Below are 20,764 nucleotides of genomic sequence, written 5' to 3'. Positions count from 1 at the left end.
CGGGGATAGGAGAGTACACCAGTGACTTCTTCGGAACGCACTGTCTATGGCTCCTGGATTTTGACTGCTGCAAACCTCTGACAATGGACGAGGCGGGGGTGGAACAAGCTGCTCGTGCGTTCTTGAGGAATGACCCATATTTCCCGCGTCCTGCAGCCCAGGTTGCGACCGACAATGCTTTGTGGCTGGAGTTTAGAAGGCGATATCTCGAGTACAGCCAAACCGCTGCCAGCCTCTCCGGTACTGGTTATTTCGGACTGCCAGAACAATTCCTTGCCCGGGTAGAGGACTTGCAAGAAGAAGCCCTGCAAAAGAGATCAGAAGCCTCAAATCGCAGCACATCGGGCTAGGAGAGAGTGGCGACTCGACTTCACTACAAATCGCAGTCTCAAACAGATAGACATTTCGTCTCATGCAGCCCGAAAAGTGGTCGATGCCGACACAGGAGCCTCCTTATGAGACGGAGCAAATAAAATATATGAGGGGAGGAATCTACTGTCCTTCAAGAGACTGAAATTATCGTTGTAAACAGAGGTCACATTTGATCTAAGAACATCGAGCGGGAAAAGTGAAGCCCGGGAAGCAGTTGAAGGCCAAATCAACCTTAAGAGCGGCGTGATGGAAAGCCTTGGCAGTGGCCTGCCTGCGGCCTGCCTGCGGCCTGCCTCTTGACTGCCAATTCTGGTGACTTCCGCTATAAACACGTCACATCATCGTTTATCAGGTTTCATCTGTCGACTTTCATCTTGCGAATTGGTCAACCTGAATCACCAGCGTCTCTTCTGCTCAGTGAGATGCTCTCGGAAGCGATTTGAGAAGGACTTGGTGGGACGACACCGGTCGGGCTCTACAACTGCAAATTTTCCAGTCCAAGAATCCGCTGGCTAACACTGTTATCTCAACTGAAGGCTAGGTCTTGCTCCCGGCCTGCAAATCCACCACTTCGTCATGGGTTCGAGATCACCCAGCCAGTCTGAGGGCGAAATCTTGACGTCAGACTCGGAAGCGAAGGCAAAGAACATACCATCTTTCCGCAATAACAGCAAGATTGACCGTCGTGCCAGACCATCTTCCATTCCCTACAGCTCTACGTCTAGATCACATCGATCGCGTTCGAGATCGCCTTACCGAGCTCACAGGGGCGAGAAGCGCCCCCGCGACCATGACCACTCGAGAAATAGATCCCATAATGACACGCGCACCTTTGCTGTGAGGTACGAGGATGACGCTTACCGTCGCCGACGCAACGAATCCTACGAAGAAAGACGCTCAAAGCGGTCGCGAACCTATTCTCGGAGCCGCAGCAGGAGTCGCTCACCATATAGACATTCTCGTCGAAGGGAGGAAGGAATGGACGGCTCTGCAATCACCCGAGATCAAGGTAGCAGGTTTGAGTCCAACTCCAAACATGCAGGTGCTCAACCGGGGAAAGACGGGACCCCAGAAACCTCACAATCAACGCCCTCGCATGGCCTCCCGTCGGACCATGTCACCTCTAACTTGGTACCTCGGCCAGGATCTCATGTTGCAGCAGGACAGGGACAGAACAGGGGTCGATCAGAAAATGCCACGGCCGTTCCCGTTGGCAGCATCACCCAGGAGAGCGAAGAGCCTAAAGTCATAGACGAGGCTGCTTTGATTGAAGAGCGACGGAAGCGTCGTGAGGCCATTAAGAACAAATATCGTGGCCAAGCTCCACCGCTGTTGGTTCAGGCACTTCATCTAGGGGCTGAGTCGACCCCAACAAGTCCTGCGCCGGACAGCTATGCTACAACGCCACGTCGATCCGGTATGTTTTCCGTTGCTGTCTCCCGCGAGCGTACACTAATTTCGACAGAATCCCCTGTGTCGTCCTCGCCTCGGACGCCGAGAGATATATCTGCGCCGCAGTCTCCTGCGGAGATCAAGTTCGATAACGATGCAGATCTGACTAACACTGATAGAAGATCTCCGGCTGAAGATGGCCCTTCAGCTGCCGACTATGATCCCACTGTGGACATGGAGGAGGAACGAGCACGGCATGAAAAACGTCTCTTCAAAGAAGATGAGACATCCCTAGAGCAGGCAGATCAAGCAGTAACCGAAGCTGACGACAAGTCTGATCCTCCCCCTTCCAAGGCGACTGGTGAGTTCGACATGTTTGCCGACGAGGATGATGACGACGATATGTTTGCCGAAGCTCCAATGAAGCCTAAAGCCGGGATAAAGACTGCACAGGCCCTGGACGTCAATCTCATGGACAATTGGGATGATCCTGAAGGGTATTACATAACAATCCTCGGTGAGCTGATCGAAGACCGATACCATGTCACTCAGAACCTTGGAAGAGGGATGTTCTCCTCTGTCGTCCGAGCCACTGATAGACGAACCGGCAAACCGGTCGCAATCAAAATCGTCCGGAATAACGAAACCATGCGTAAAGCAGGAATCAAGGAAATCGACATTCTCAAAGACATTGCCGCCAATGATCCAGAAGACAAGAAGCATGTCATTCGCCTCCAACGATCATTCGATCATAAAGGTCATCTTTGCATGGTTTTTGAAAACCTTTCGATGAACCTGCGGGAGGTGCTCAAGAAGTTCGGCAGAGACGTGGGTATCAATATCAAGGCTATCCGAGCATACGCGCAGCAACTCTTTTTGGGACTGAGCTTGCTGAAGAAATGTCAATACATACACGCTGATCTGAAACCAGACAACATCCTCGTCAACGAAGCCAGGAGTACGCTGAAGATCTGTGATTTGGGGTCGGCCTCTCCCATCACCGAGAACGCCACTGCTCCGTATCTCGTTTCGCGCTTCTACCGGGCTCCCGAAGTCATCCTTGGTATTCCTTACGACTACGGCATTGATATGTGGTCCATTGGATGCACCCTTTTCGAACTCTACACGGGGAAGATCTTGTTCACAGGTCGCAACAACAATGGCATGCTTCGTGCAATCATGGAGTGTCGTGGAAAGTTTCCGCACAAACTCCTCAGGCGTGGTACCCTGACGTATGAATACTTTGACGACCTCCTCAATTTCCGAGCTCAAGAAACAGACAAGGTCACCGGGCGGACAATAATAAAAGTGATAGACATCAAGCCAAAACCAGTCCGAGATTTGAGGTCCCGGTTGATTCCGAAAGACAAGCGAATGAACGAGCAGGAGCGCAAAGAGCTGGACTTGTTTGTGGACCTACTGGATAAGTGTTTGGACTTGCGACCGGAGAAGCGTCTCACGCCCAACGATGCGCTGAAGCACCCTTTCATCTCAAGGGTTAAGCCATGAGCAGGATGATCCTGGGATATTTGATCTGGGCCAGCTGCCGAAAATGATCCAGCAATGATACTATCTAGCGATTTGCAGCCTCTTCAGTCAATCCATATCTTCGTTTAGCCCCCAAATGGTGATTTTGACTGCTGACTCAAGGCTGTATGATATCGCCGTCGTTCCCGCAGCTTATTTGTTCTACCCTGTCGGTTCCCCATCGGGGGTGTGCAAGTGGCGAGAGATGTCTTGTGAAATCTTGTTGCTAGGTCTTGCAATATCCCGAGACACGGCGACTACAGACGTCCCCGTTCCAAGACAAGAAGACAACGTCCGAAGGTTGTGCCTTACGTATCTTGCAAACACTGCTTCCATTTCACAGGGAGCATCGGAAGCATACGTCTCTTCGATGCATCGCGTGTGAAGCACCTGGAATGATCAGAAGCCTGGTGATGAAGAGGGGATTCGAGTCTGTCCTTGATGAACTTGGCGAGAGGTCATGAATGAAGCGCACATTGGGCCTGGAATAAAAAAACGGGGGGAAGGAGGAAGAAAACCTTGTGTGGTTGTTTTGTCACGAAAAGAAAACAAGTACGCACCAGCAAGGATTGAACCCCCAGACCCTTCTTCCTACCAAGTCTTCTGTCTCAAGGAGCAAAAAACTCAGACTTGTGAGAAAACCCTCGGAAGGATTTTTTTGTTCCTCATTCGGTTGGCTCGATGGTTGAGTTGCTCCCACCTATAGCTTCGTATCCCTCACAGAGCTCCTACACAGTCCAATCACTATGATCCTGCACACGATCGCAGACTATGAATTAGGGAGATACTGGGTAGAGCTCCTACATAGCCAATGCTCCGGCACAGTCACTACTAACTTGGGTGCGAATTAGGGAGATGATTCGGTCAAGGAAGACAATGGACAAGACTTATTGCTTCAAAGTCATTTCGCTCGGTCGAATGTTGGGAGAGATTTGGGCCTTCAAATGTATATACCCATCAATTTCGAGAAGTGGGTATCAGTAATGTACCTGGAGGCCGCTTGGCGAGGGGAGGGTGTCCTTTGTTGTGGTTATCACGGTCAGGCAGAGGGCAAGGCTGAGCGAGGCTGCGAGGCTGCGGGGCTGCGAGGCTGGGGGTGTTTTGATATTTGCCCAGGGCAAGTGTAGCGAGATGTCCTCGAAACATCATCGAGTCAATGCCATCCTTCACATTTTTCAGAACTATCTGCTATCCCTTTCCTGCACCAACTTTCGGCTATTCCACAATTTGGCGAATTAACCATCACACCCTCCGTCAATACATCATTTTGCCTTTCAGCATCCCCCCTTACAGAGCTTGAGCGGCGTCGCGGCCGGCAATGCGGCCAAAGGTGAGCGAGCGGAGCACACTCGTTGCGGGCGGGTCTGTTACGGTGTTCAGCTTCCCTCGATATGCAAGATGTGGAGGTTTTGTATGCGTGCAGCTCTGCAGATCGGAATCCCGGATGAGGGCGCAAAGAACAACTTACACTGCAGCTGGGTCAGCAACATATCTTTACTTTGGAAGGATGAACTTACTTCGTTATAGAACAAGCCGCTCAACTCTCCGGCACAGTACAGTCCTGGATATGGTCAGTCAGACACATTGCATATTAGGCTTTGCCTCTTACCTGGAATCGGGACCCCTGTCGTGGCAAGCACCCTCGAATCAAGGTCGCACTTGAGTCCGCCGTAAGTGAAGGTAAGTTGTGCTAGTACTTCTCAGCAATCGGCCCACATCACCTTTCATGATAGAGGCTACCTTTCATTGGATATCTAATCATTGTGAGCCTTTGATCTTTCTTGTTTAATAGCATGGAGATGGCTTACCCGTAATACGGGGGTTTGTTGATGGGGTTGGCCCAGTTGGTCTTGTCAGGGTTCAGGCTTCGAGAACATCAGCTATCATATCCCTGCGATATTCGTCATGCTCATACCCCTGTGTCCTCTTGCCATCAAGTGCCATCAGGTTGAATTCCTTATCGTTGATGCTACACCGGGTCAGCGACATTCACTGTTCTTCCTGTCTGGGAGACTTACGCCGCGTTAAACTCATCCACGGTCTTCTTCAGCTCTTTCGGATCCAGCCCCAGCTTTTCGGCCAAGCCCTCGATGGTGTCGCTCTTTTCAGGCTCTTGGTCTGTGGTATCATAGACCCAGCCTGGTCGGAAGCGCTCCATGATGGGACTGTCCGTGATGCTGAAACCCAGTCAGTATGCAGTCAGCGGGCAGTCAGTGGGAACCCACAAGTAGGATTTCTGGTTATGATCTGCTCCATGTCAGTGGCTGGACAGACTCGGGCTGCAACGACTTACCTCGCCAGGTCTCAAGGGCAATCATCTCGAACGTGGAAAACAGGCTGTCCATGTCAGCAGCTACTCCCCGAGGAATCCAATGATGCTCACTGTCGTTTGCCTTCATCATAGAACCTCTTGGAGTGCCTGATCAGTCAGCAACAATCAATCATGGCTTGAGAAGAGAGTCCGCACTCGTTCACCACAATACCGTAGTTGTGGCCCCAGATTACTGCATCAGGCTTCTTGGCTCGGATGTCGACGAGTTCACACTTTCAGCCAGAATCAGTATGGACGTCCGGCACCGAGAAAGGCAACATGCGAGGAGTGTGCTTACGTGCATACCACTCATCGAACCTGCCACGGCAGCACCAACTTCTAACCCCATCTTCAGGCCGAAGCCGGTATTGTACTTGAGGCCAGGTGCAATGAGCTCAAGATGCTCTGTCCGTGGTCCTACATATTTGCCCAGCCTGGTTCTTGTTAGCCAATGCATTTCTGGACGATCTCGGTTCTTACATTTCACGGTTGCCTTCGAACCCACCGCAAGCCAACATGACTTTCTTACCGCGGACTTTTGTCATGTGTCCATCTGCCTTTCGAACTTTGACGCCGTAGACAGTTCCGTCATCGTGGGTCAGCAGGTGTTCTGCTTGCGTCTCCCACATTATTGTTACATTCTCGAATTTGCGGATATGGTCGAACAGGGCGTTGATGATTGCATGGCCGCCACCCTAACTCTACAGTCAGAGCGAGTTATGAATTCAACCGATGACCCGCGTTACCTCCGGGAAGACGAAGTGCTGATCTGGAGACCGTCAATATGGAGGCCAGAATCTGAATCAAGCCCAATGACTTACTGGTATTGAACTCCAGCAGGACATTCTTCTCATCATGATGGTTGAGTTTCACTCCGTCTGAGACCGTCAGTATCTCGCCCAAGCAACTCCAGAGCAGGTCAGCTAACGGTCGAGCAGATACTGGGCAGTTATGGGGACTTCTTTCTCCATTTTGGCGCAATATTCCTGGTCCGCCAGCCCCTCGCTGGCCTTGTTAGTATCGGAGCCATGTCAGCCCAGATCATTGACTGACCTGACGCGCTATAACTGTCAGCAGGAACCTTCAGCAGCAGAGCTTTACCCTAACCTTCATTTCGTGCTTCCAGTCCGAATCGAAGTTGTTGTCTGCGGCAATTAGCACCAAGAAGGGCCTCTTTTGGCAAATCAGCACAAGCCTTTGTCCAGTCGCAGGTATGCCATTGTCCACCTAGAACCGGTTCAGCCAGTGTTGACGTTCGACAGGTGGTCAAAGCAGACCTGCTTGCACCGCATCGTTCACCTTCTTTACCAGCCTCGATCAACGCCACCCTACCCCTTCTGCCGAGCCTTTTGCATTCCTCGAGAAAGTTCAACGTCGTCATGGAGCCCTACCAGTGATAAGCGTCGTTTAGCCTATGGTACTCGGTGGCTACTTACAGCAAATCCACTCCCGACCACAACGAGGTCATACTCATGGTGGGAGCCTGTAAGGCTGCTTACAACCTGACTGACGACCGACATGATGGGACTGACGAGGAAAGGGTTGTGTTTGTGGAATATGGTGGTGCCAGATTTCCTTTGTCCAGGTACAAGGTGAGACGCTCTGCAAGGTGCCGGTTTGCACATGCAATCCTCTCCCTTTTAACTCTTTCCACCACCAGGGACGTACCCCTCAAACATTGCGGATTCTTGTTCAAAGCTGAGACCACCACCCCGCAAGAAACGGCGAATCGCGGATGATAGCCCAGGACAGCCCGCAGACTGGTGGAGTGATCTGATTCTTGTGTGTAAACTTTCCCCGCAGAGCAGCAACCTGTCATCGGCAATGACTTTGTTCATTGCCAGCAAGCCCTCGAGTCTTATTTCCCTCAGGCCAGAACGGTCCAAACTGTCTTTTACGATGCGTTTGCATGACCCGGTTGGGACAAGACCCCCTCTCGACCTTGTGGATGCGTGAATATGGTTTCCCCTCATGGATCCGACGGCAAAGGTTAGTACAACGTCATCTCTCCATCTCCGAGATCAGAGCATTCTCTCGGAAACATGGATCTCGATATTCGCCAGGGCTCTCGGAAGTGCCACAGCACTGGAAAGTCCTTCTCCGAGGACTGCTGTCTACGATTTTCGTGACACGCGGCTTCGGTTATTATAGTCTAGAATGGAGGGAGAGGCCGGTCTCAGCTCCCAAGTCAGTCCAGGATCGAGGCCGTCTACGATTACCTACTGTGCCGTCTGTTTCGAGGTCGCGTCATCGCACTTCAGGACGGTACCGCCTACTGCTTCGAGGTCTTGTTCGCGAATCTCTTTTTCCGCATTCGTAGCGACAAGGACACGGACAAGGACATTTGATTCGTCATTCCGAGTTGTAAGCGGGTGTGCAGCATCCGTTTTGGTGCAAGTGTTGCGAAGGCTCTTCGAGATTTGCTGGCCCAGGCCTGGCTCGAGACGGACCAGACGTCTTGACAGTGTTGTTTCGTGAACCGTCGACAGTCGAGCACCGGCAGCGTTCTCGGAGCTGGGTATGCCAACCAGGCCTCGAATTGGTGTTTGCTACTCCTCATCCTGCTGGTATCAGGGGCGCAGTTGCCGCTCTCTCCCGCTCATCGACCAGCTCAATGATGCGTTGCATACCGTCTGTACCAGACGCTGCCCTTGAAGGGACTCGGCAAGACAACAAACCGTACTCTTGCAAACTTGGGGACTGGTTTCTTGAACTTGTCCTAGCACCGTGCCTTGCGCCTCCACCTATCTTACTGCACCTGCTGGCACTTGGCCTAGTCTGGCCCGTCGTCCAGTTCCAAACCTAGCCTGTCTCGCGTTCTCGTTGAAATCATAGATATATGGAATGGTCCATTCCGGCCCAAGCCCGAGAATCTCATTTCTCCGCACTCCAGGTAAAGAGGTTGTGGTCATCACTGGGCTGACAGAGGAGCTCAAGTGCCTGATTCTCGGGCACGACGGCAAAGCGGCCCATCAGGCCTTCAGTGGCTCTTTGTTCCCTCCGTCGAACCCTAGAAACGTCGTTCTTGGGCCTTGATCCTTTCATCACTTTGTTTCATGCGATCGATGACGTGGGGACGTTGCCTTTGCGCAACCCCGCCCTCAATGCCCGCTTCGCCGTTTCCTTGCCGAATTCAGGGGCATCTGGAGCCATTGTCCCCCGCATCACAAGCGACTGGGATGGGGGTCCTTTTGAGGGCCGACTGCAAAACCAAATGTCTGGTACGAGCGTCAATGCATATATCATATCAGTGTCCGGAATCGCAGTCGATCTCGCCTCTGACCCCAATTTTGTAAACCAAGAAGCAACCCATCCTACATACAGCACCTACCGAGAAGATGGAAGGGGAATGCCTCTGCAAAGGTCCGTCGAGCCCGCCCCGTGTTGGAACCCCCCAATTGTCAAGATCAATGCCGGTCCGAGGATTGTGCGATGGATCGCTGGCTGACACCCGCCTCCCTGACCCAGCCGTCGCCGTCAAGGTCAACGACGACAACCTCTTTGGCGAACAGCGCCGCGGCCATCTGTGCCACTGTGCCAACTGCCGCAAAGTCGCTGGGGGCGTGTAAGTGTGTTCTGTCTGCTACGCGGTGTCTCTGGAATACATTTGTGCCCCGGACAAGAAACGATCCACATTCCTATAAGATGCACGCGGGACATGTGGGATGAGCGGATGGATCGTGGTTGCTGATTCAGGCCCTCAGCTTCGGCGCCAACCTGACCATCGAGGAAGAGAAGGTCGAGTTCCCTAAGGGCAAGGGCAATCTCAAGATGTACTCTGTTCGTCCTATCCCTCATCCGCCATCCCTCACTGCCAGTCCTGTACCCAGATATGTGTCTTCTTGCTCTAACGAGGTACTTCTTCCCACGCCAGGATCCAGAGACACTCAGCGGGACCCCGGTGCAGCGGTAGGTTTGATAGTCTGGGACACCTACCCATTCCTTTCCCCATCCGAGGTAGCACGTCTTTGACGCGGAGGTGCGCCCGAACAGGTATTTCTGCCAGACGTGCGGCGTGCCCGTCATGAGCATGACGCCGCTGTTCAAGGGCAAGGTCATTTTGAAGTTAGGGCTGGTGAGTGGTGGTCCTCATATATACGTTGCTTTGGCCCCTTCATCCTCCCCAATCTTGGGTTCAGACAACCCATTTGGGAATTGTAAGTGATTTTCCTGAACTGATCCGCTAATCATCGGGTGCTGGCGGGCCGTGGGTGGGATAAAACAGTACCCCAAACTCCCCGTGCCGGAGTGGGAGTCGTTCGCCTCGCAGCGCCAGAGCTGGGAGAAGCCCTTCGAGGGCACCATCCAGTACAAGACAAAGGTACGCACGTTACCCCTCGCCCAGACGGACGGGGGATTCCTATCATCTTGCGTTGTCGGTTTTTGTTTCCTGGTCAAAAGCCCCAGGGACGTGATTCCGGGGGGACAAGCACCCCTCGTCTCGTCAAGAGGAATTCAATAGGGAGATGAGCTGATTGAAATACCCGTGTCAGAGCTTCGGGGAGAAGATGCCCGGGTCGATTTAGAGGGTGGCGGGCCGGAGATAAAACGGGAGTATATCCTCTCTTTCCTCAACCCCTCCTACCGGCCGACCGAACCAGCGAGAGAGGGGCGAGGGAGAGAAGATGTGTGGATGCGGACGGAGTGTGTGCGGCTGTGTGAAGGGAATTTTACTTCAGTTTCAATAACCTTGGAGCTCTGGTGGTATGTTCGTGAGGAACCGAAAGTGAGATGAGAAGGCAGGGGCAACGAGACAAGGTATATGAGTACCTATAGTGAAGGAACAACCATTTCGGACGACAGACGACAGATGTCTCGAGCGTGGATCCTTCGCTGGGGCCTTTTCAAGGAAGCCTCGTGGGATATATTCTATTCCATGGGTTGTTTAGGTATAGGCCAGCACCGCCTCCGAGGCAGCACCGTTCAGATCAGAGGCACGAGAACAGGGGGCTTCTCGACAGGTACTCGGTACTTTGCCAGCGATGGCTTGTTCGTTGATGCAATGGTGCTCCTTATATCTTTGATCATCGTTCCCTATCAGTTAAAGGAAGCTTGGTTGGGCCCCATCTCTCTTCCTTCGGATCTACTTCGCTCCTATCTCCTGCCCTCCTCTCTCTCCCCTCTCCTTTCTCCCTTCTCCCTTTCTTCGTGTCCTACTCCCCGTGTGCCCGAGTCCGTACTATCCGTCGAACCCTATAGACCCCCTCTCCGCCCCGATATAAGTCCACCTAAGCGTCTCCCGCGCGACGGGCCCGCCCCTGACCTCCACCACGACGTCCTGCCCAGGCACGACATCGAACCCGTTGTCGCTGAAGGTCAGCCCGTCTCTTCCCTCCTGGAACACGAAGCCATGCACGGGCCTCGCCGCCGTCACCGTCACCGTGACCACGCCATGCTCCCCAGCCCCGGAGGAGAGTCGGACCTGGACGTCCCGCGCCGCGGAAAAGTCGAGGTACTTGATCGGATGGGGCCAGGCGGTGTCGGTGCCGACGACGCGGCCGTCCACGAGGAGCGAGGCGTGGATGACGTAGGGATCCCACGCGCGTGTGTCGATGGACGACGGCCGCGTGGGCGAAGCAGGGTCACGGGCGACGGCGCCGGTGTCGATGGGTAACTCGCTTCCCCGGAGGATCTCGGTCGTGCTGTTCGCCTTGACGGTGACGCCGTTCTTCTTGATCGGGTCGACCACGTCCTGGCCCGTCTTGATCGAAATCGCCCGCACGACCACGTCCGCCTGAACATCCTCGTCCGCGCGCGAACTGCAGACCCACAGATCGAATCTCGTCTCCTCGACGCCACCCGTCGGGTCCATGTGGCCCGACGTCCACTCGTGGAACGGCCTGCTCACCCCCGCGGCCAGCGGCTTCAGGGAGCGCTTGATCGCGTAGAAGGCGGGCTTTTTCACGCGGTAGTAGTCGACCACCGCCCACGACATGGTCGGCCAGGTGTCGTTGAACTGCCAGACGAGGACGCCGCCGCATTTTCGGTTCTTCTGGCCCTTGGGAGATGACGAGGCGGAGCCCCATTCGCGGCGCCACGAGCGATACGCGAACCGCACGGCGTCCAACTGCATGACCTGGGTCAGGTGGGCGAAGCTCGACAGGTCGTATTTGATCTGGAAGTTCTCGGCCACGTATGTCATGAGGCGGCGTTCGTGGTCGATCGCGCGGTTGTGGTAGTCCATGGTCATGCTGCCGGGGTATTGTTGCTTTGGATCCGTCGCGATGGCGGAGACGATGGTCGAGACATGCGGGTAGGCTTCCATCCCGAATTCGCTCACGAAGCGCCCGCCCATGGTGGGAAGCTCTTGGTATCGGCGCATAGAGCCGTGCCAGACTAGAAAATAGAGAGAGGGGACGTATCAGCACAAATTGTAGATATAACAGATGGAATTGGACGAGTAGAGGAGACCTCAGGGCGGGAGGCGGCGAAAGGGCCACATACCATCCCACTGATGAATGTCTCCCACAGTCGGATCCCAGGTCTTCTTCCCGTCTCCCCAGGGACTGCTTGGGTGATACACCGCGCCTGGACTCTCTTCCTGCACGACCTTCGGCAAAAGATACTCGTAGATATACCTCGCGGGAAAGCTGCTCTTGAGCCACGACTGCGGGTCCTTGTCGCCTTCATAATCGTATTCCAAGTGATGTTTCTCCTGGATCTGATAGTCTTCGTTGTTCCCGGCCCAGATGGCCAGCGAGGGGTGGCAGCGGAGACGTCGGACGTTGAACCGCGCTTCCTGCTCGACTTGGGAGAGGAAAGAAGGGTAGGTCGGGTAACTGGCGCAGGCGAAGCAAAAGTCTTGCCAGACGAGAATGCCCATGGAGTCGCAGGCTTCGTAGAACGAGTCGTCTTCGTAGATCCCTCCACCCCAGATTCTGGACGTGGTCACTGATCAGAAGTGGCTCGAGCAATCGCCGGGTAAAAAGGAACAAGTCAAGAAATTGGGCATAAAAGTCCCAAAACTGATTAACCACCATACCTTGTCATGATCTGGTTGCCCTCGATCATCAGCTCCATCCACTTCCTATACCCATCCTCTCCGATCCTCGGGAGGAAGCAATCGGCAGGAATCCAGCAAGAGCCGCCTGCAAAGACGTCGACATTGTTGATGCGGAAATAGAATGACTTGCCAAACTCGTCCGGCTCCTGGATGAGTTCACAGCGTCGAAAGCCGACCAATCTGGATCTGGAAACAGGATCGGCACCTTTCGTGGACAAAGTTGCTTGGAGCTCGTACAGGCGCTGTTCGCCATAGCCACGAGGATACCAGAGAGCAGGATCTTCGAGTTGAAATTCGGCCGTGGCAATGCCATCCTTGCTGATGCGTGCTTCTGACTGGTACAGGGCCTTACTGTCGAGGGACAACGACAGCTTGACGACACTCCCTTCCTCCAACTTTCCTTTTCCGCTCCCTACGCTGGCGAACAGGTTCCCCTTCACCACCTTCAGGTCCTCACTTACCTCTGCTCGAAACCAGATGTCATCGATTCTATCAACATATGTTTCCAGCAGAACGCGCTTCCATGGCCCGGAAGTGATCAAAATAGGACCCCAATCCCACCCCCAATGGCACTGTGCTTTCCGCACAGGAAGCCTGCTCGACTCGGTCTGATGAGCGATGAAGTCGTGTTCATGTGAGTGCTGTTTGACAAGTTCACGACCACGAAGGAGGGCCGAGTCAAAGACGATTTCCAGGACGTTTGGCGCCGCCAGAACTTCGTCTTTGGGTTCCGACAGAAAGGGTGTCACGTCGACGCGGTATTCAAGAAACATATTGTTTGCTTCGAGAATCTTGTGGCCGTTGAGAGTTACCGTGGCAAAGGTGTCGAGGCCTTCAAACACCAAGTCCGTCCTTGCGTCGGGCCGTCTGTTTGTCGGAGATGTGAAAACTGTCTTGTAGGTCCAAGACTTCTCTGCGACCCATCGCACAGCCAGTTCATTCATGTCAATGAACGGGTCCGGAATCCTAGCAGTGGTAGAGGCATGAGCTTGAGGAGCATGTCTTGACCTGGCTCTGGGGTTATGTTCACACATACTTCCCATTTTCTTGAAGAACGATATGAGTTGTGGTTGGCACCTTCGAAACCTGGAGCCATCCGTTCTCGGAGGTATCGTCAGATTGTCTGCATTGCCAACCAGAATTCAGCTCAGTAGTGATGGTAGTCATTGTAGCTCAGAGGATCCAGCTATTGGGACCGATCGACGAGGTACAGCCTGGCGAGATAGTAAACTTGTTACCTGTCGGCAGTCGATGGCTATTCATCAACCTGTCTGTTCACAGGATATCCCAGGATGCTTTGGAAGGCATGGGAAGAGAATGAGCCTGTTGAGTCTCAATTCCTCGAGATTCGTGCAATGGCAAATTGTCCATGCTGCTTGCCACAGACAAAGCCTATGTTGTGCATGCGGGGATCCTTCATCTTTGCCGATCCTGCTGCTGTAACGGTTCCCATGAATCCTACCTCGCAGACAACAGCTCGTATCCCACACTCCAGGGTCTTGTCGACATAACTGAAAGGTTCTTGTGCGTCTGTAGCCCGTGGACTCGGAGGCGCCAGAATAGATAGGCATCGCGACGCTCGCAACAGCCTTCGGAACGGGCAGCCATATCCTTTCTGACCCTCGGCGCCACGAATTCCGCCCCCGACATCCAATTGAGCTTTGTCCAATCAAGGTATATGTTGGCCCGCTTTTCTGACGGGGTGACAGTCAGAAATAAGGCCAGCGGCCCATGGATTGTCAGGAGAGCAGATATATAGGTCAGAAGCTAGGCCAGCAATTTGAAATCACGAACAAGCCCATGGTCTGGGGTCGTCCGTTCGGACGAAAGGCTGGGAGATGGAAAAGAATAAATGAAGGCTCATTGTCTGGAGGAGGTCGTCGCACCGCCATCCGTGAGCCCGACTCCAAGACTCTCACCAAGAAACAATAGTTGGGACGCAGTATTTTACGCCAACCTCTAATCTCGATCAGAATGTCCAAGCCGTCAATCCTACTTATCCCGGGATCCTTCGCGCTGCCCGAGTTCTATGACCCGGTCATCAACGCCGTCGCTGCAAAAGGGTATGAAATTCAAGGCCTCCACAAGCCAAGCGTGGGCTATGCAGGCGGAAAGGCTCGGGAAGGAGTGCCACCACCAACCATGTACGACGACGCTGCCTTCATTGCCAGGGAGGTCGAGAAGCTCGCGGATCAAGGGAAGGACGTGATCCTGCTTGGTCACTCGTACGGAGGTGTCCCCTTGACGGAGAGCACCAAGGGCTTGAGCAAGGAAGAGAGGCAGAAAGAGGGAAAGAAGGGTGGGATTGTGAATCTGGCGTATATGACTGCTCTGGTGCCAGCTGTCGGGCAGACAGCAAAGGATATTCTGGCAGATTTGCCCAAAGAGCAGCAATTGGACCTGAAGGTTGATGTAGGTTTTCATCCACTACTGGTTCTTGCTGCATCGCTGCTCGCATGCTAACAGCGCACAACGAAAACAGGAGAATGGCTGGATGTATCATGATCCGGCTGAAGCATCAGCGGCTATCGTGTTTTCCGATCTCCCCAAAGAAGAAGGAGAGGCCTGGGTGAGGAAGTTCCCCAGGCACTCTGCTCTCAGTTTCGTTGGTGAATTGACCCATGCTGGGTACAAAGACATTCCAGTGTCGTATTTGCTCTGCGAAAACGACCTGTGCGTTCCAGCAAATGTCCAGAGAGAAGGGATTGACCTGATCGAGAAGGAGAGCGGGAGGAAGGTTGATGTGACCAGTATCAAGGCGGATCATTGCCCCATGGCTGCCCAACCGGAAGCAGTGATAGACTGGATCCTGAGCGTCGCAGCAAAGTATTAGTTAAGGGGAAAGACGGAATCCAGTTTGGGAAGTCCAAATTGGACGGATACGTTTGATCGGATCTATTGCTCCGAACATCGTTGCTCCATTGCGCAGGGGTTGTGGCGAGCGAGTGTGCATGCGCGGTAGACACAAGTTTCTGCAGTTACTCCGACATGGACTTACACGATCTTGGTCGCCGTCAACCTCGAGTAATAAGCTAGTTAAAAAAACAGAAAGCCCCATTTGTCGGCAAAATATCTCTCAATCTTCCAGGCTTTAGGATCCCACGATGCAAGGCCAGGCGTGATGTTGAAACTCGGCATTGTAAACAGGTCCCGAGTGAAGTCTTCTTCGTCGATGACGGCGCACATATTAATGAGATTGTCTCGCATCTTGGCAAACGGGAATCTGTCTATGCCCGGTTGATGGATCGTCAGCAGTTGAGTAGTTGTGGGCTGTAATGATAGTGGGACGTTCGGGGAAGCAGGAGATGAGAGTGCTGGAACAGCCGAACAAGATCTCAACCCTAAAACCGCGCCATTGATATACAAGGCGCTGAACACAGTGGGTAATGGACAAAGCTCATAGTTCAAAGTAGAAACCTGTGTCTTAGGGGAGTGCTGAAGTGGCTGACTTGTGCGTGCTGTTAAAGAGGCTGAAATGTTTTCCCAGCATGTCAGGGTTGCCACAGGATCCTGACACCCAAGTTGAGCAAGGAGGTCAATGCCAGGGGGAGTATCGTCTTCTGTTTGCGTAATATGGCTTCTGCAGCGTGGGGGAGCATGGTCTATCTCGGGTGTGTTCGTTTTGGCTTCTCGAAGTCGTTTCCCTAGGAAAGGGCAGCCAGTCAGCATAAAGTCTGCCTATTTGACGCCGTACGGCGGGCAAGCTCAAGCAGATGCATAACATGGTCAAATGAAGTTGTATTCCAGGTCATGGGAAGAGAGGCCCCGGGCAGAATGCGAAAGGACCTCTGTTTTCGAGGGAGGCCACAAGGCGAGACGAGCCCATCAACTCCGATGAAGTCGGAAGGTGAGAAAAGGACACCCACGTCTTGCTCGTTGAGCCAGCTTGTCTTGTATTCGCTTCCTTGCCCTTGCGTCCGTGACATGGTGCCAATCATCCTTGTCATTTCTGGTCGGCCGGGTATTTGCTGGCGAGGTGTCCATGATCAAAGTGTTTTCAAGGATGTAGAGCCCTGGTTCTCTCATCTGGAGGGAATGCACCTACGTGTGTAGGCAACGGCGAAGTCAATTGTTGGTGCTGACGGGACCAGAAGCGGTACGGCAGAGTATTTGGAAAAGTCGGGACAGAATATTTATCACGTGATATGAGAAGCTGACAAATAAGTGCGTGTAATCCACAAATGTTCAGCCCTAGTGTCTACGGGGGATCAGAGAGACACCACCATGTCTCTGCAGTTGCGAGCCATCCACGCCATCTCAGTCGCATCCTCCCACTCCTTCTTCGCCACCATCGCTACCTGCTGCTGACAGTCAGCACCCTGGTATTATCAAGTAAGTGTTCCGCGTATGCAGTCCTGAATGAGGTCGGCTCAACCTTACTATTTCCGCAAAGGCACGAATTTCTGCATCGGGAAGCTGCAATGCCGATCATGGCTCGCTCTGCAGCTTCACCAGCCTGCCTAAGCACAATTTCGATTGATACAGAGCTGTGAGACTCGCGCGTGTCCGCACCGCCAGGAAGGGAACAGCCCCGAGACGTTGGCCATGATGAATTGTACATATAAAGCGCTGGATGCTCGAGTTCTGATGAAAATCTCGACTCCTCCGAGGGTCGTCAAGCTCTTCACACTTAGTTTCTTCTCTTCCGCTAGAAGTTCAGGGCCTGGGTCTTGATTGAGAAATGCCTCTGATCGAATTGGCAACCGTGCGCCTGCACCCTTCGTTGTCTTCCAACCTAACCGACTCCTTCACTGCCACCTGGACTCGAGCCTGCGGCCTCGCCACTTCCGCTGCGAATGGAGTTCCTTTCCAACTTTACCACTCCATTGACCCGACAACCGAGGACGTGTACTATCTTGTCGGCGGTTGGCAGAGCGGAGATGACCATATTGCATTCCTCTCGACCCCGGATGCAGTGGCCCTGGCCAAAAGCATTGGCGAATATATGACTGTTGCGCTTGTGCGGCATGTTGATGGAGACATCAGTGCTTTGGGCCAAGAGGATGGAGGAAGACCCAAGCGATTAAGGGTCACAGCATATCAAGTCCCTGAATCAATGATTGACAACTGGGCTTTGAAGTGGAACAACAGCCCATTTGCAAGCACGGGTGCTGGGGGATGGGACTTGAGCAGCTCGGTACAGAAACAACATAAAGCCTTCAAACAGATGGGTGAGGCGACGAACAGTGTTGCCGCGTTCGGCGGCAAAGACGAGAGTGGCAGCAAAACCTGGGTATGGCTCGAGAGCAGCGGGAACAGGTCCGAAGAGACTGAAAGATCTCAATACCCTCTCGAAGGATTTGAAAACATTCAGGCTGAAGTGTTTGAGATGAAATATGTAGTGGGGTAACTGCCGAATTGGTGGCCATCAAGATATAACAGCCCAGTATGGCAGCCCGCGGCGATCCTCATGCTTCCATCTGTTCGTAGCTCCGGGCTTTTCAGAATAATACATGAGGCGTTTCATTATACAGATTTTTTTTTGGTACTGGAGGTAGGACAAATGCAAATTGGCATTCATGGCGGGTGCGATAAGCTCCTGTGCTCCGCGACGATATTGGGATTGGCGCTGACACACTCTGCAGGGCCAGAAGAATCTTATGCGGTAGGTAAACTTCTGGTCATCGGCCAGGTAAGCCAAGTGCACGTATAGTCTAGCGCATATGACAGTTGTATTCGAGGAGACTTGTATGCTCGCCTGCCTTGACTTTCTGCACAACTGATGCGGATCCCCTCCCGATGATATCTCTGACGGGGAGGTGGCGTTGCCATGCGCTGGCCAAGATCGATCGAGAACGTGGAGGGTTCGCCTAGTTGGTGAAAGGCTAGAGCCGGACTGTCAAAGCGGCTGGTTCTGATGATTCAGCGCTGATTACAGTCAAAGTCGGCTTCCCGATTCGACCTTGCTTGCCCTATCATTCTGACGCTGGGCAGGTTGTCCCCATGGAGCGGACAGACCTCGTTCAGTCAAGATCCATGCCTCCGTTAGGGACAGCGACCGGTTGGGGATGGTTAAGCCGATGATAGTCAGCCCAATTCTCCATCTGGACTTTTTCCGACAACTGAGACTGAGCAGCCTCCGGGCCTGGTGTGCTCTCGGCTCGCAATACCTTGTCACCTTCGAAGACCATAGGCTGGCATCTCAGATTGTGAAGGCAAGTTTCCCACGTTCTGCCGACAAGCTTGCCTTCCAAGAGACTTTCACTGAAGAGGAAGAAACCTTCTTGGCAGCCAACAAGGTATGCGTCGAGGCCAGCATTCTTGAGGAGGATTTGAGCGCCGTGAATATCCCTCGAGTAGTGATTGTCCAGGTATTTCGCCCAGCCTCTGGCAGCGGCTTGCATTGATTCGCTTTCCGACTCCATCTTAGTCCATCCGATACCGAGCGCGATAGTCGCCTCATCAAACTCTGGTCGCTCCACGGCTGTCTTTGGGGGACTAGCTGGCGCCGAGGCGATATTGGTCTCTATTGGTAGGCGGAGCGACGTCTGAGACAATCTGACCGATTTGCGACTGGTCGGCAGCTTGGGCCGAGCATATGCCGCAGCAATCTCTTCCTTGAGTGCTTTTTCGTCCTCCTTCTCTTCGTACCATGTGCCCGTCTGGCTCTCCGCCGAGACCGAGATGCCTGTTTTCGGATTGAGCAAGACCATTCCCTCGCCGTAAATGGGCTCTTCTTCAGGAATCGGAGCCGGGGTGTCAACCGAAGCGAAATAAGAGCCGTCCGCCTCGACGTCGAACGCGGTCTCGTCACGGGAGCGCTTCCTCGACGGGTTGGTTGATATGGGAGTCACGCTATCGACCGGGGTCCAGGTGGTTGAGTGGTTGGGATACGACGTTGGCGAAGGTTCTTCTTGCTCCATCGCTTTGGGAGTATCAGAGGGAGTGGGAAGTTGGTGCTGTTCCTGAGGGACAAATGACATCTTTTGAATGGCGCAAAGACTGTGACCCGAAGTAAAATGTTATGTTCCCTTCCCTTTTTCTTTCCAAGCGATGGGATGAGGCCGGCAGAGATAGCAAACAGTTGACAGTTTAGATGTAACGATGCGCCGAAGGGAGTCGAAGGGTCAATACGAGGCAGCGAAGGCGTGGATATCAGATGATGTCGACATATGATATGGCCAAGGAGGGTATGTCCCGGAAGTAAGAGGCAGACGAGGGAGTAAACAAGAGAGGAGGGTGAGTGGAGGGACGAGCTGAGGTATTTGAACCGGGGACGGAAGAGGCCAAGAGGAAAGAGGCAGGGTCGCAATGCTTGGGAAGGCAGCTGGAAGCTGGAAGCTGGGAGAAGGCGAGAAGGCGAGAAGCGAAGGGAAAAGCCAGAAATCTGGGGGACTTTGCGGTCTGCAAGATTCCTATGGGAGAAAGTGGTAACGGCGTACCGTCAGTGGCCCATGGCCCAGGGCCCAGCAGCAGACGTGAGGTCTGAGCGGCGGCTTGACGGCAACGGGCAACAATGCACAAAATTCGGGATGCCTTTGGTAGCGATCAGCCGCCCACAAGCAGTAAAGCTCACAGGGATTGCCAGGAACGCCGCACTGATCGGGCAGTGGCCATTGGGTGAGGCGAGAGCTGCATGCCATCTGCGTCCTGTAAGCAAAAGACTTTGTTGCGCAGTATCCGATCCACCTGGGCCAGCTGTGGGCAAGGGACCAGCAAGCACAAATCACAGCGGCCAACCCAGCCGGCAAATGGGTCTGTAAGGCCAAAAGCGTGAACGGGCATTGGGAAGAGAGGGAGCAGCGAACAGGGTGCTGGTGGAGAGCATCAACCCCAGCCAGTGAGGCCAGGCCTCCTGGGAACTTTCTGACTGATCACCTTTTTTCCTTTGCGATGCTGGGCGGGATGCGTGGATCCCTGGGTGTGTGATGCATGCGGCAGCCGAGGAGCAATACAGTAAGAGGCAGTGTGGGGAAATCCGCGCCAGTCCCTACGAGTCCCTAAAGCCCGCAACAAACTGGAACTGGGCGCCTTTTAGCGGGCACCACCCTGGGCTTGCCCTCTCTGGCGCCCCCGTCTCTTCCAACGCCACCCGCTTATAAGCCCACCAGTGCCTGTCCTCCTAAGTGGTTGGAAGTGGCCGTCCAGTGGACAGCCTAGTAGTGGTCCCGCCCAACCCGCGGGCTTCCTGCCGCTCTGGCCACTCTGCCACATGCCTG

The 20,764-nt window shown here is 53.6% G+C and overlaps 8 protein-coding genes across 12 annotated transcripts; 3 read left to right on the top strand and 5 right to left on the bottom strand.

Annotated features, from left to right (window-relative positions):
• The first annotated feature begins 704 nt into the window (after positions 1–704).
• On the top strand, positions 705–4,241 carry PV07_11597. 4 transcript variants are annotated; one of them, XM_016399050.1, is made up of 4 exons: positions 705–839; positions 909–1,011; positions 1,065–1,789; positions 1,838–4,241. In XM_016399050.1, the coding sequence occupies exons 3-4, from the start codon at positions 1,351–1,353 to the stop codon at positions 3,271–3,273; spliced, it is 1,875 nt and encodes a 624-aa protein (XP_016243612.1). In that variant the 5' UTR covers positions 705–839; positions 909–1,011; positions 1,065–1,350; the 3' UTR covers positions 3,274–4,241. The 4 variants fall into 4 exon arrangements, with proteins under 4 accessions (XP_016243612.1, XP_016243610.1, XP_016243611.1 ...); XM_016399048.1 differs by having other exon boundaries at positions 909–1,789; XM_016399049.1 differs by having other exon boundaries at positions 705–1,011.
• A 337-nt stretch (positions 4,242–4,578) lies between these two features.
• On the bottom strand, positions 4,579–7,185 carry PV07_11596 (uncharacterized protein; the record flags this gene model as incomplete). The annotated part of the gene is made up of 21 exons (XM_016399046.1): positions 7,039–7,185; positions 6,880–6,989; positions 6,798–6,829; positions 6,710–6,747; positions 6,656–6,663; positions 6,531–6,607; positions 6,424–6,480; positions 6,349–6,371; positions 6,083–6,297; positions 5,901–6,036; positions 5,759–5,835; positions 5,675–5,710; positions 5,585–5,628; positions 5,517–5,538; positions 5,310–5,468; positions 5,207–5,260; positions 5,100–5,156; positions 5,032–5,045; positions 4,901–4,981; positions 4,760–4,852; positions 4,579–4,655 (listed from the first exon to the last, which is right to left on the bottom strand). Exons 1-21 carry the CDS (start codon positions 7,120–7,122, stop codon positions 4,579–4,581), a joined length of 1,494 nt encoding a protein of 497 aa, XP_016243608.1. The 5' UTR covers positions 7,123–7,185.
• Positions 7,186–9,009: 1,824 nt separating this feature from the next.
• On the bottom strand, positions 9,010–9,661 carry PV07_11595 (uncharacterized protein; the record flags this gene model as incomplete). The annotated part of the gene is made up of 2 exons (XM_016399045.1): positions 9,010–9,157; positions 9,429–9,661. 2 exons carry the CDS (start codon positions 9,659–9,661, stop codon positions 9,010–9,012), a joined length of 381 nt encoding a protein of 126 aa, XP_016243607.1.
• Positions 9,662–10,781: 1,120 nt separating this feature from the next.
• PV07_11594 (uncharacterized protein) lies at positions 10,782–14,120 on the bottom strand (the record flags this gene model as incomplete). Its single annotated transcript, XM_016399044.1, has 4 exons — positions 13,642–14,120; positions 12,585–13,571; positions 12,047–12,480; positions 10,782–11,938 (listed from the first exon to the last, which is right to left on the bottom strand). Exons 1-4 carry the CDS (start codon positions 13,770–13,772, stop codon positions 10,782–10,784), a joined length of 2,709 nt encoding a protein of 902 aa, XP_016243606.1. The 5' UTR covers positions 13,773–14,120.
• Positions 14,121–14,402: 282 nt separating this feature from the next.
• On the top strand, positions 14,403–15,663 carry PV07_11593 (uncharacterized protein). Its single transcript, XM_016399043.1, has 2 exons — positions 14,403–15,017; positions 15,088–15,663. Exons 1-2 carry the CDS (start codon positions 14,580–14,582, stop codon positions 15,436–15,438), a joined length of 789 nt encoding a protein of 262 aa, XP_016243605.1. The 5' UTR covers positions 14,403–14,579; the 3' UTR covers positions 15,439–15,663.
• Positions 14,764–16,659, bottom strand: PV07_11592. 2 transcript variants are annotated; one of them, XM_016399041.1, is made up of 2 exons: positions 16,472–16,659; positions 14,764–16,249 (listed from the first exon to the last, which is right to left on the bottom strand). In XM_016399041.1, exons 1-2 carry the CDS (start codon positions 16,629–16,631, stop codon positions 15,642–15,644), a joined length of 768 nt encoding a protein of 255 aa, XP_016243603.1. In that variant the 5' UTR covers positions 16,632–16,659; the 3' UTR covers positions 14,764–15,641. The 2 variants fall into 2 exon arrangements, with proteins under 2 accessions (XP_016243603.1, XP_016243604.1); XM_016399042.1 differs by having other exon boundaries at positions 14,764–16,659.
• A 131-nt stretch (positions 16,660–16,790) lies between these two features.
• Positions 16,791–20,049, bottom strand: PV07_11590 (uncharacterized protein). The gene has a single exon (XM_016399039.1). The coding sequence runs from the start codon at positions 19,526–19,528 to the stop codon at positions 18,569–18,571; it is 960 nt and encodes a 319-aa protein (XP_016243601.1). The 5' UTR covers positions 19,529–20,049; the 3' UTR covers positions 16,791–18,568.
• PV07_11591 (uncharacterized protein) lies at positions 16,882–18,063 on the top strand. Its single transcript, XM_016399040.1, has 2 exons — positions 16,882–16,937; positions 16,999–18,063. The coding sequence occupies exon 2, from the start codon at positions 17,287–17,289 to the stop codon at positions 17,953–17,955; it is 669 nt and encodes a 222-aa protein (XP_016243602.1). The 5' UTR covers positions 16,882–16,937; positions 16,999–17,286; the 3' UTR covers positions 17,956–18,063.
• Positions 20,050–20,764: the final 715 nt, after the last annotated feature.

This window comes from Cladophialophora immunda (assembly GCF_000835495.1).
Source record: "Cladophialophora immunda strain CBS 83496 unplaced genomic scaffold supercont1.7, whole genome shotgun sequence".
Taxonomy (NCBI): Eukaryota; Fungi; Ascomycota; class Eurotiomycetes; order Chaetothyriales; family Herpotrichiellaceae; genus Cladophialophora; species Cladophialophora immunda.
This window is presented reverse-complemented; position numbering and strand designations above follow the sequence as displayed.

Coding starts and splice junctions, on each gene's coding strand:
- PV07_11591 (XM_016399040.1), top strand. CDS start 17,287: ATGCCTCTGATCGAATTGGCAACCGTGCGCCTGCACCCTTCGTTGTCT.
- PV07_11590 (XM_016399039.1), bottom strand. CDS start 19,528: ATGTCATTTGTCCCTCAGGAACAGCACCAACTTCCCACTCCCTCTGAT.
- PV07_11597 (XM_016399048.1), top strand. CDS start 949: ATGGGTTCGAGATCACCCAGCCAGTCTGAGGGCGAAATCTTGACGTCA. Junction 1,790..1,837: donor TACAACGCCACGTCGATCCG/GTATGTTTTCCG, acceptor TAATTTCGACAG/AATCCCCTGTGTCGTCCTCG.
- PV07_11592 (XM_016399041.1), bottom strand. CDS start 16,631: ATGAGAGAACCAGGGCTCTACATCCTTGAAAACACTTTGATCATGGAC. Junction 16,250..16,471: donor GCTGGCTCAACGAGCAAGAC/GTGGGTGTCCTT, acceptor GCCCTTTCCTAG/GGAAACGACTTCGAGAAGCC.
- PV07_11593 (XM_016399043.1), top strand. CDS start 14,580: ATGTCCAAGCCGTCAATCCTACTTATCCCGGGATCCTTCGCGCTGCCC. Junction 15,018..15,087: donor AATTGGACCTGAAGGTTGAT/GTAGGTTTTCAT, acceptor CAACGAAAACAG/GAGAATGGCTGGATGTATCA.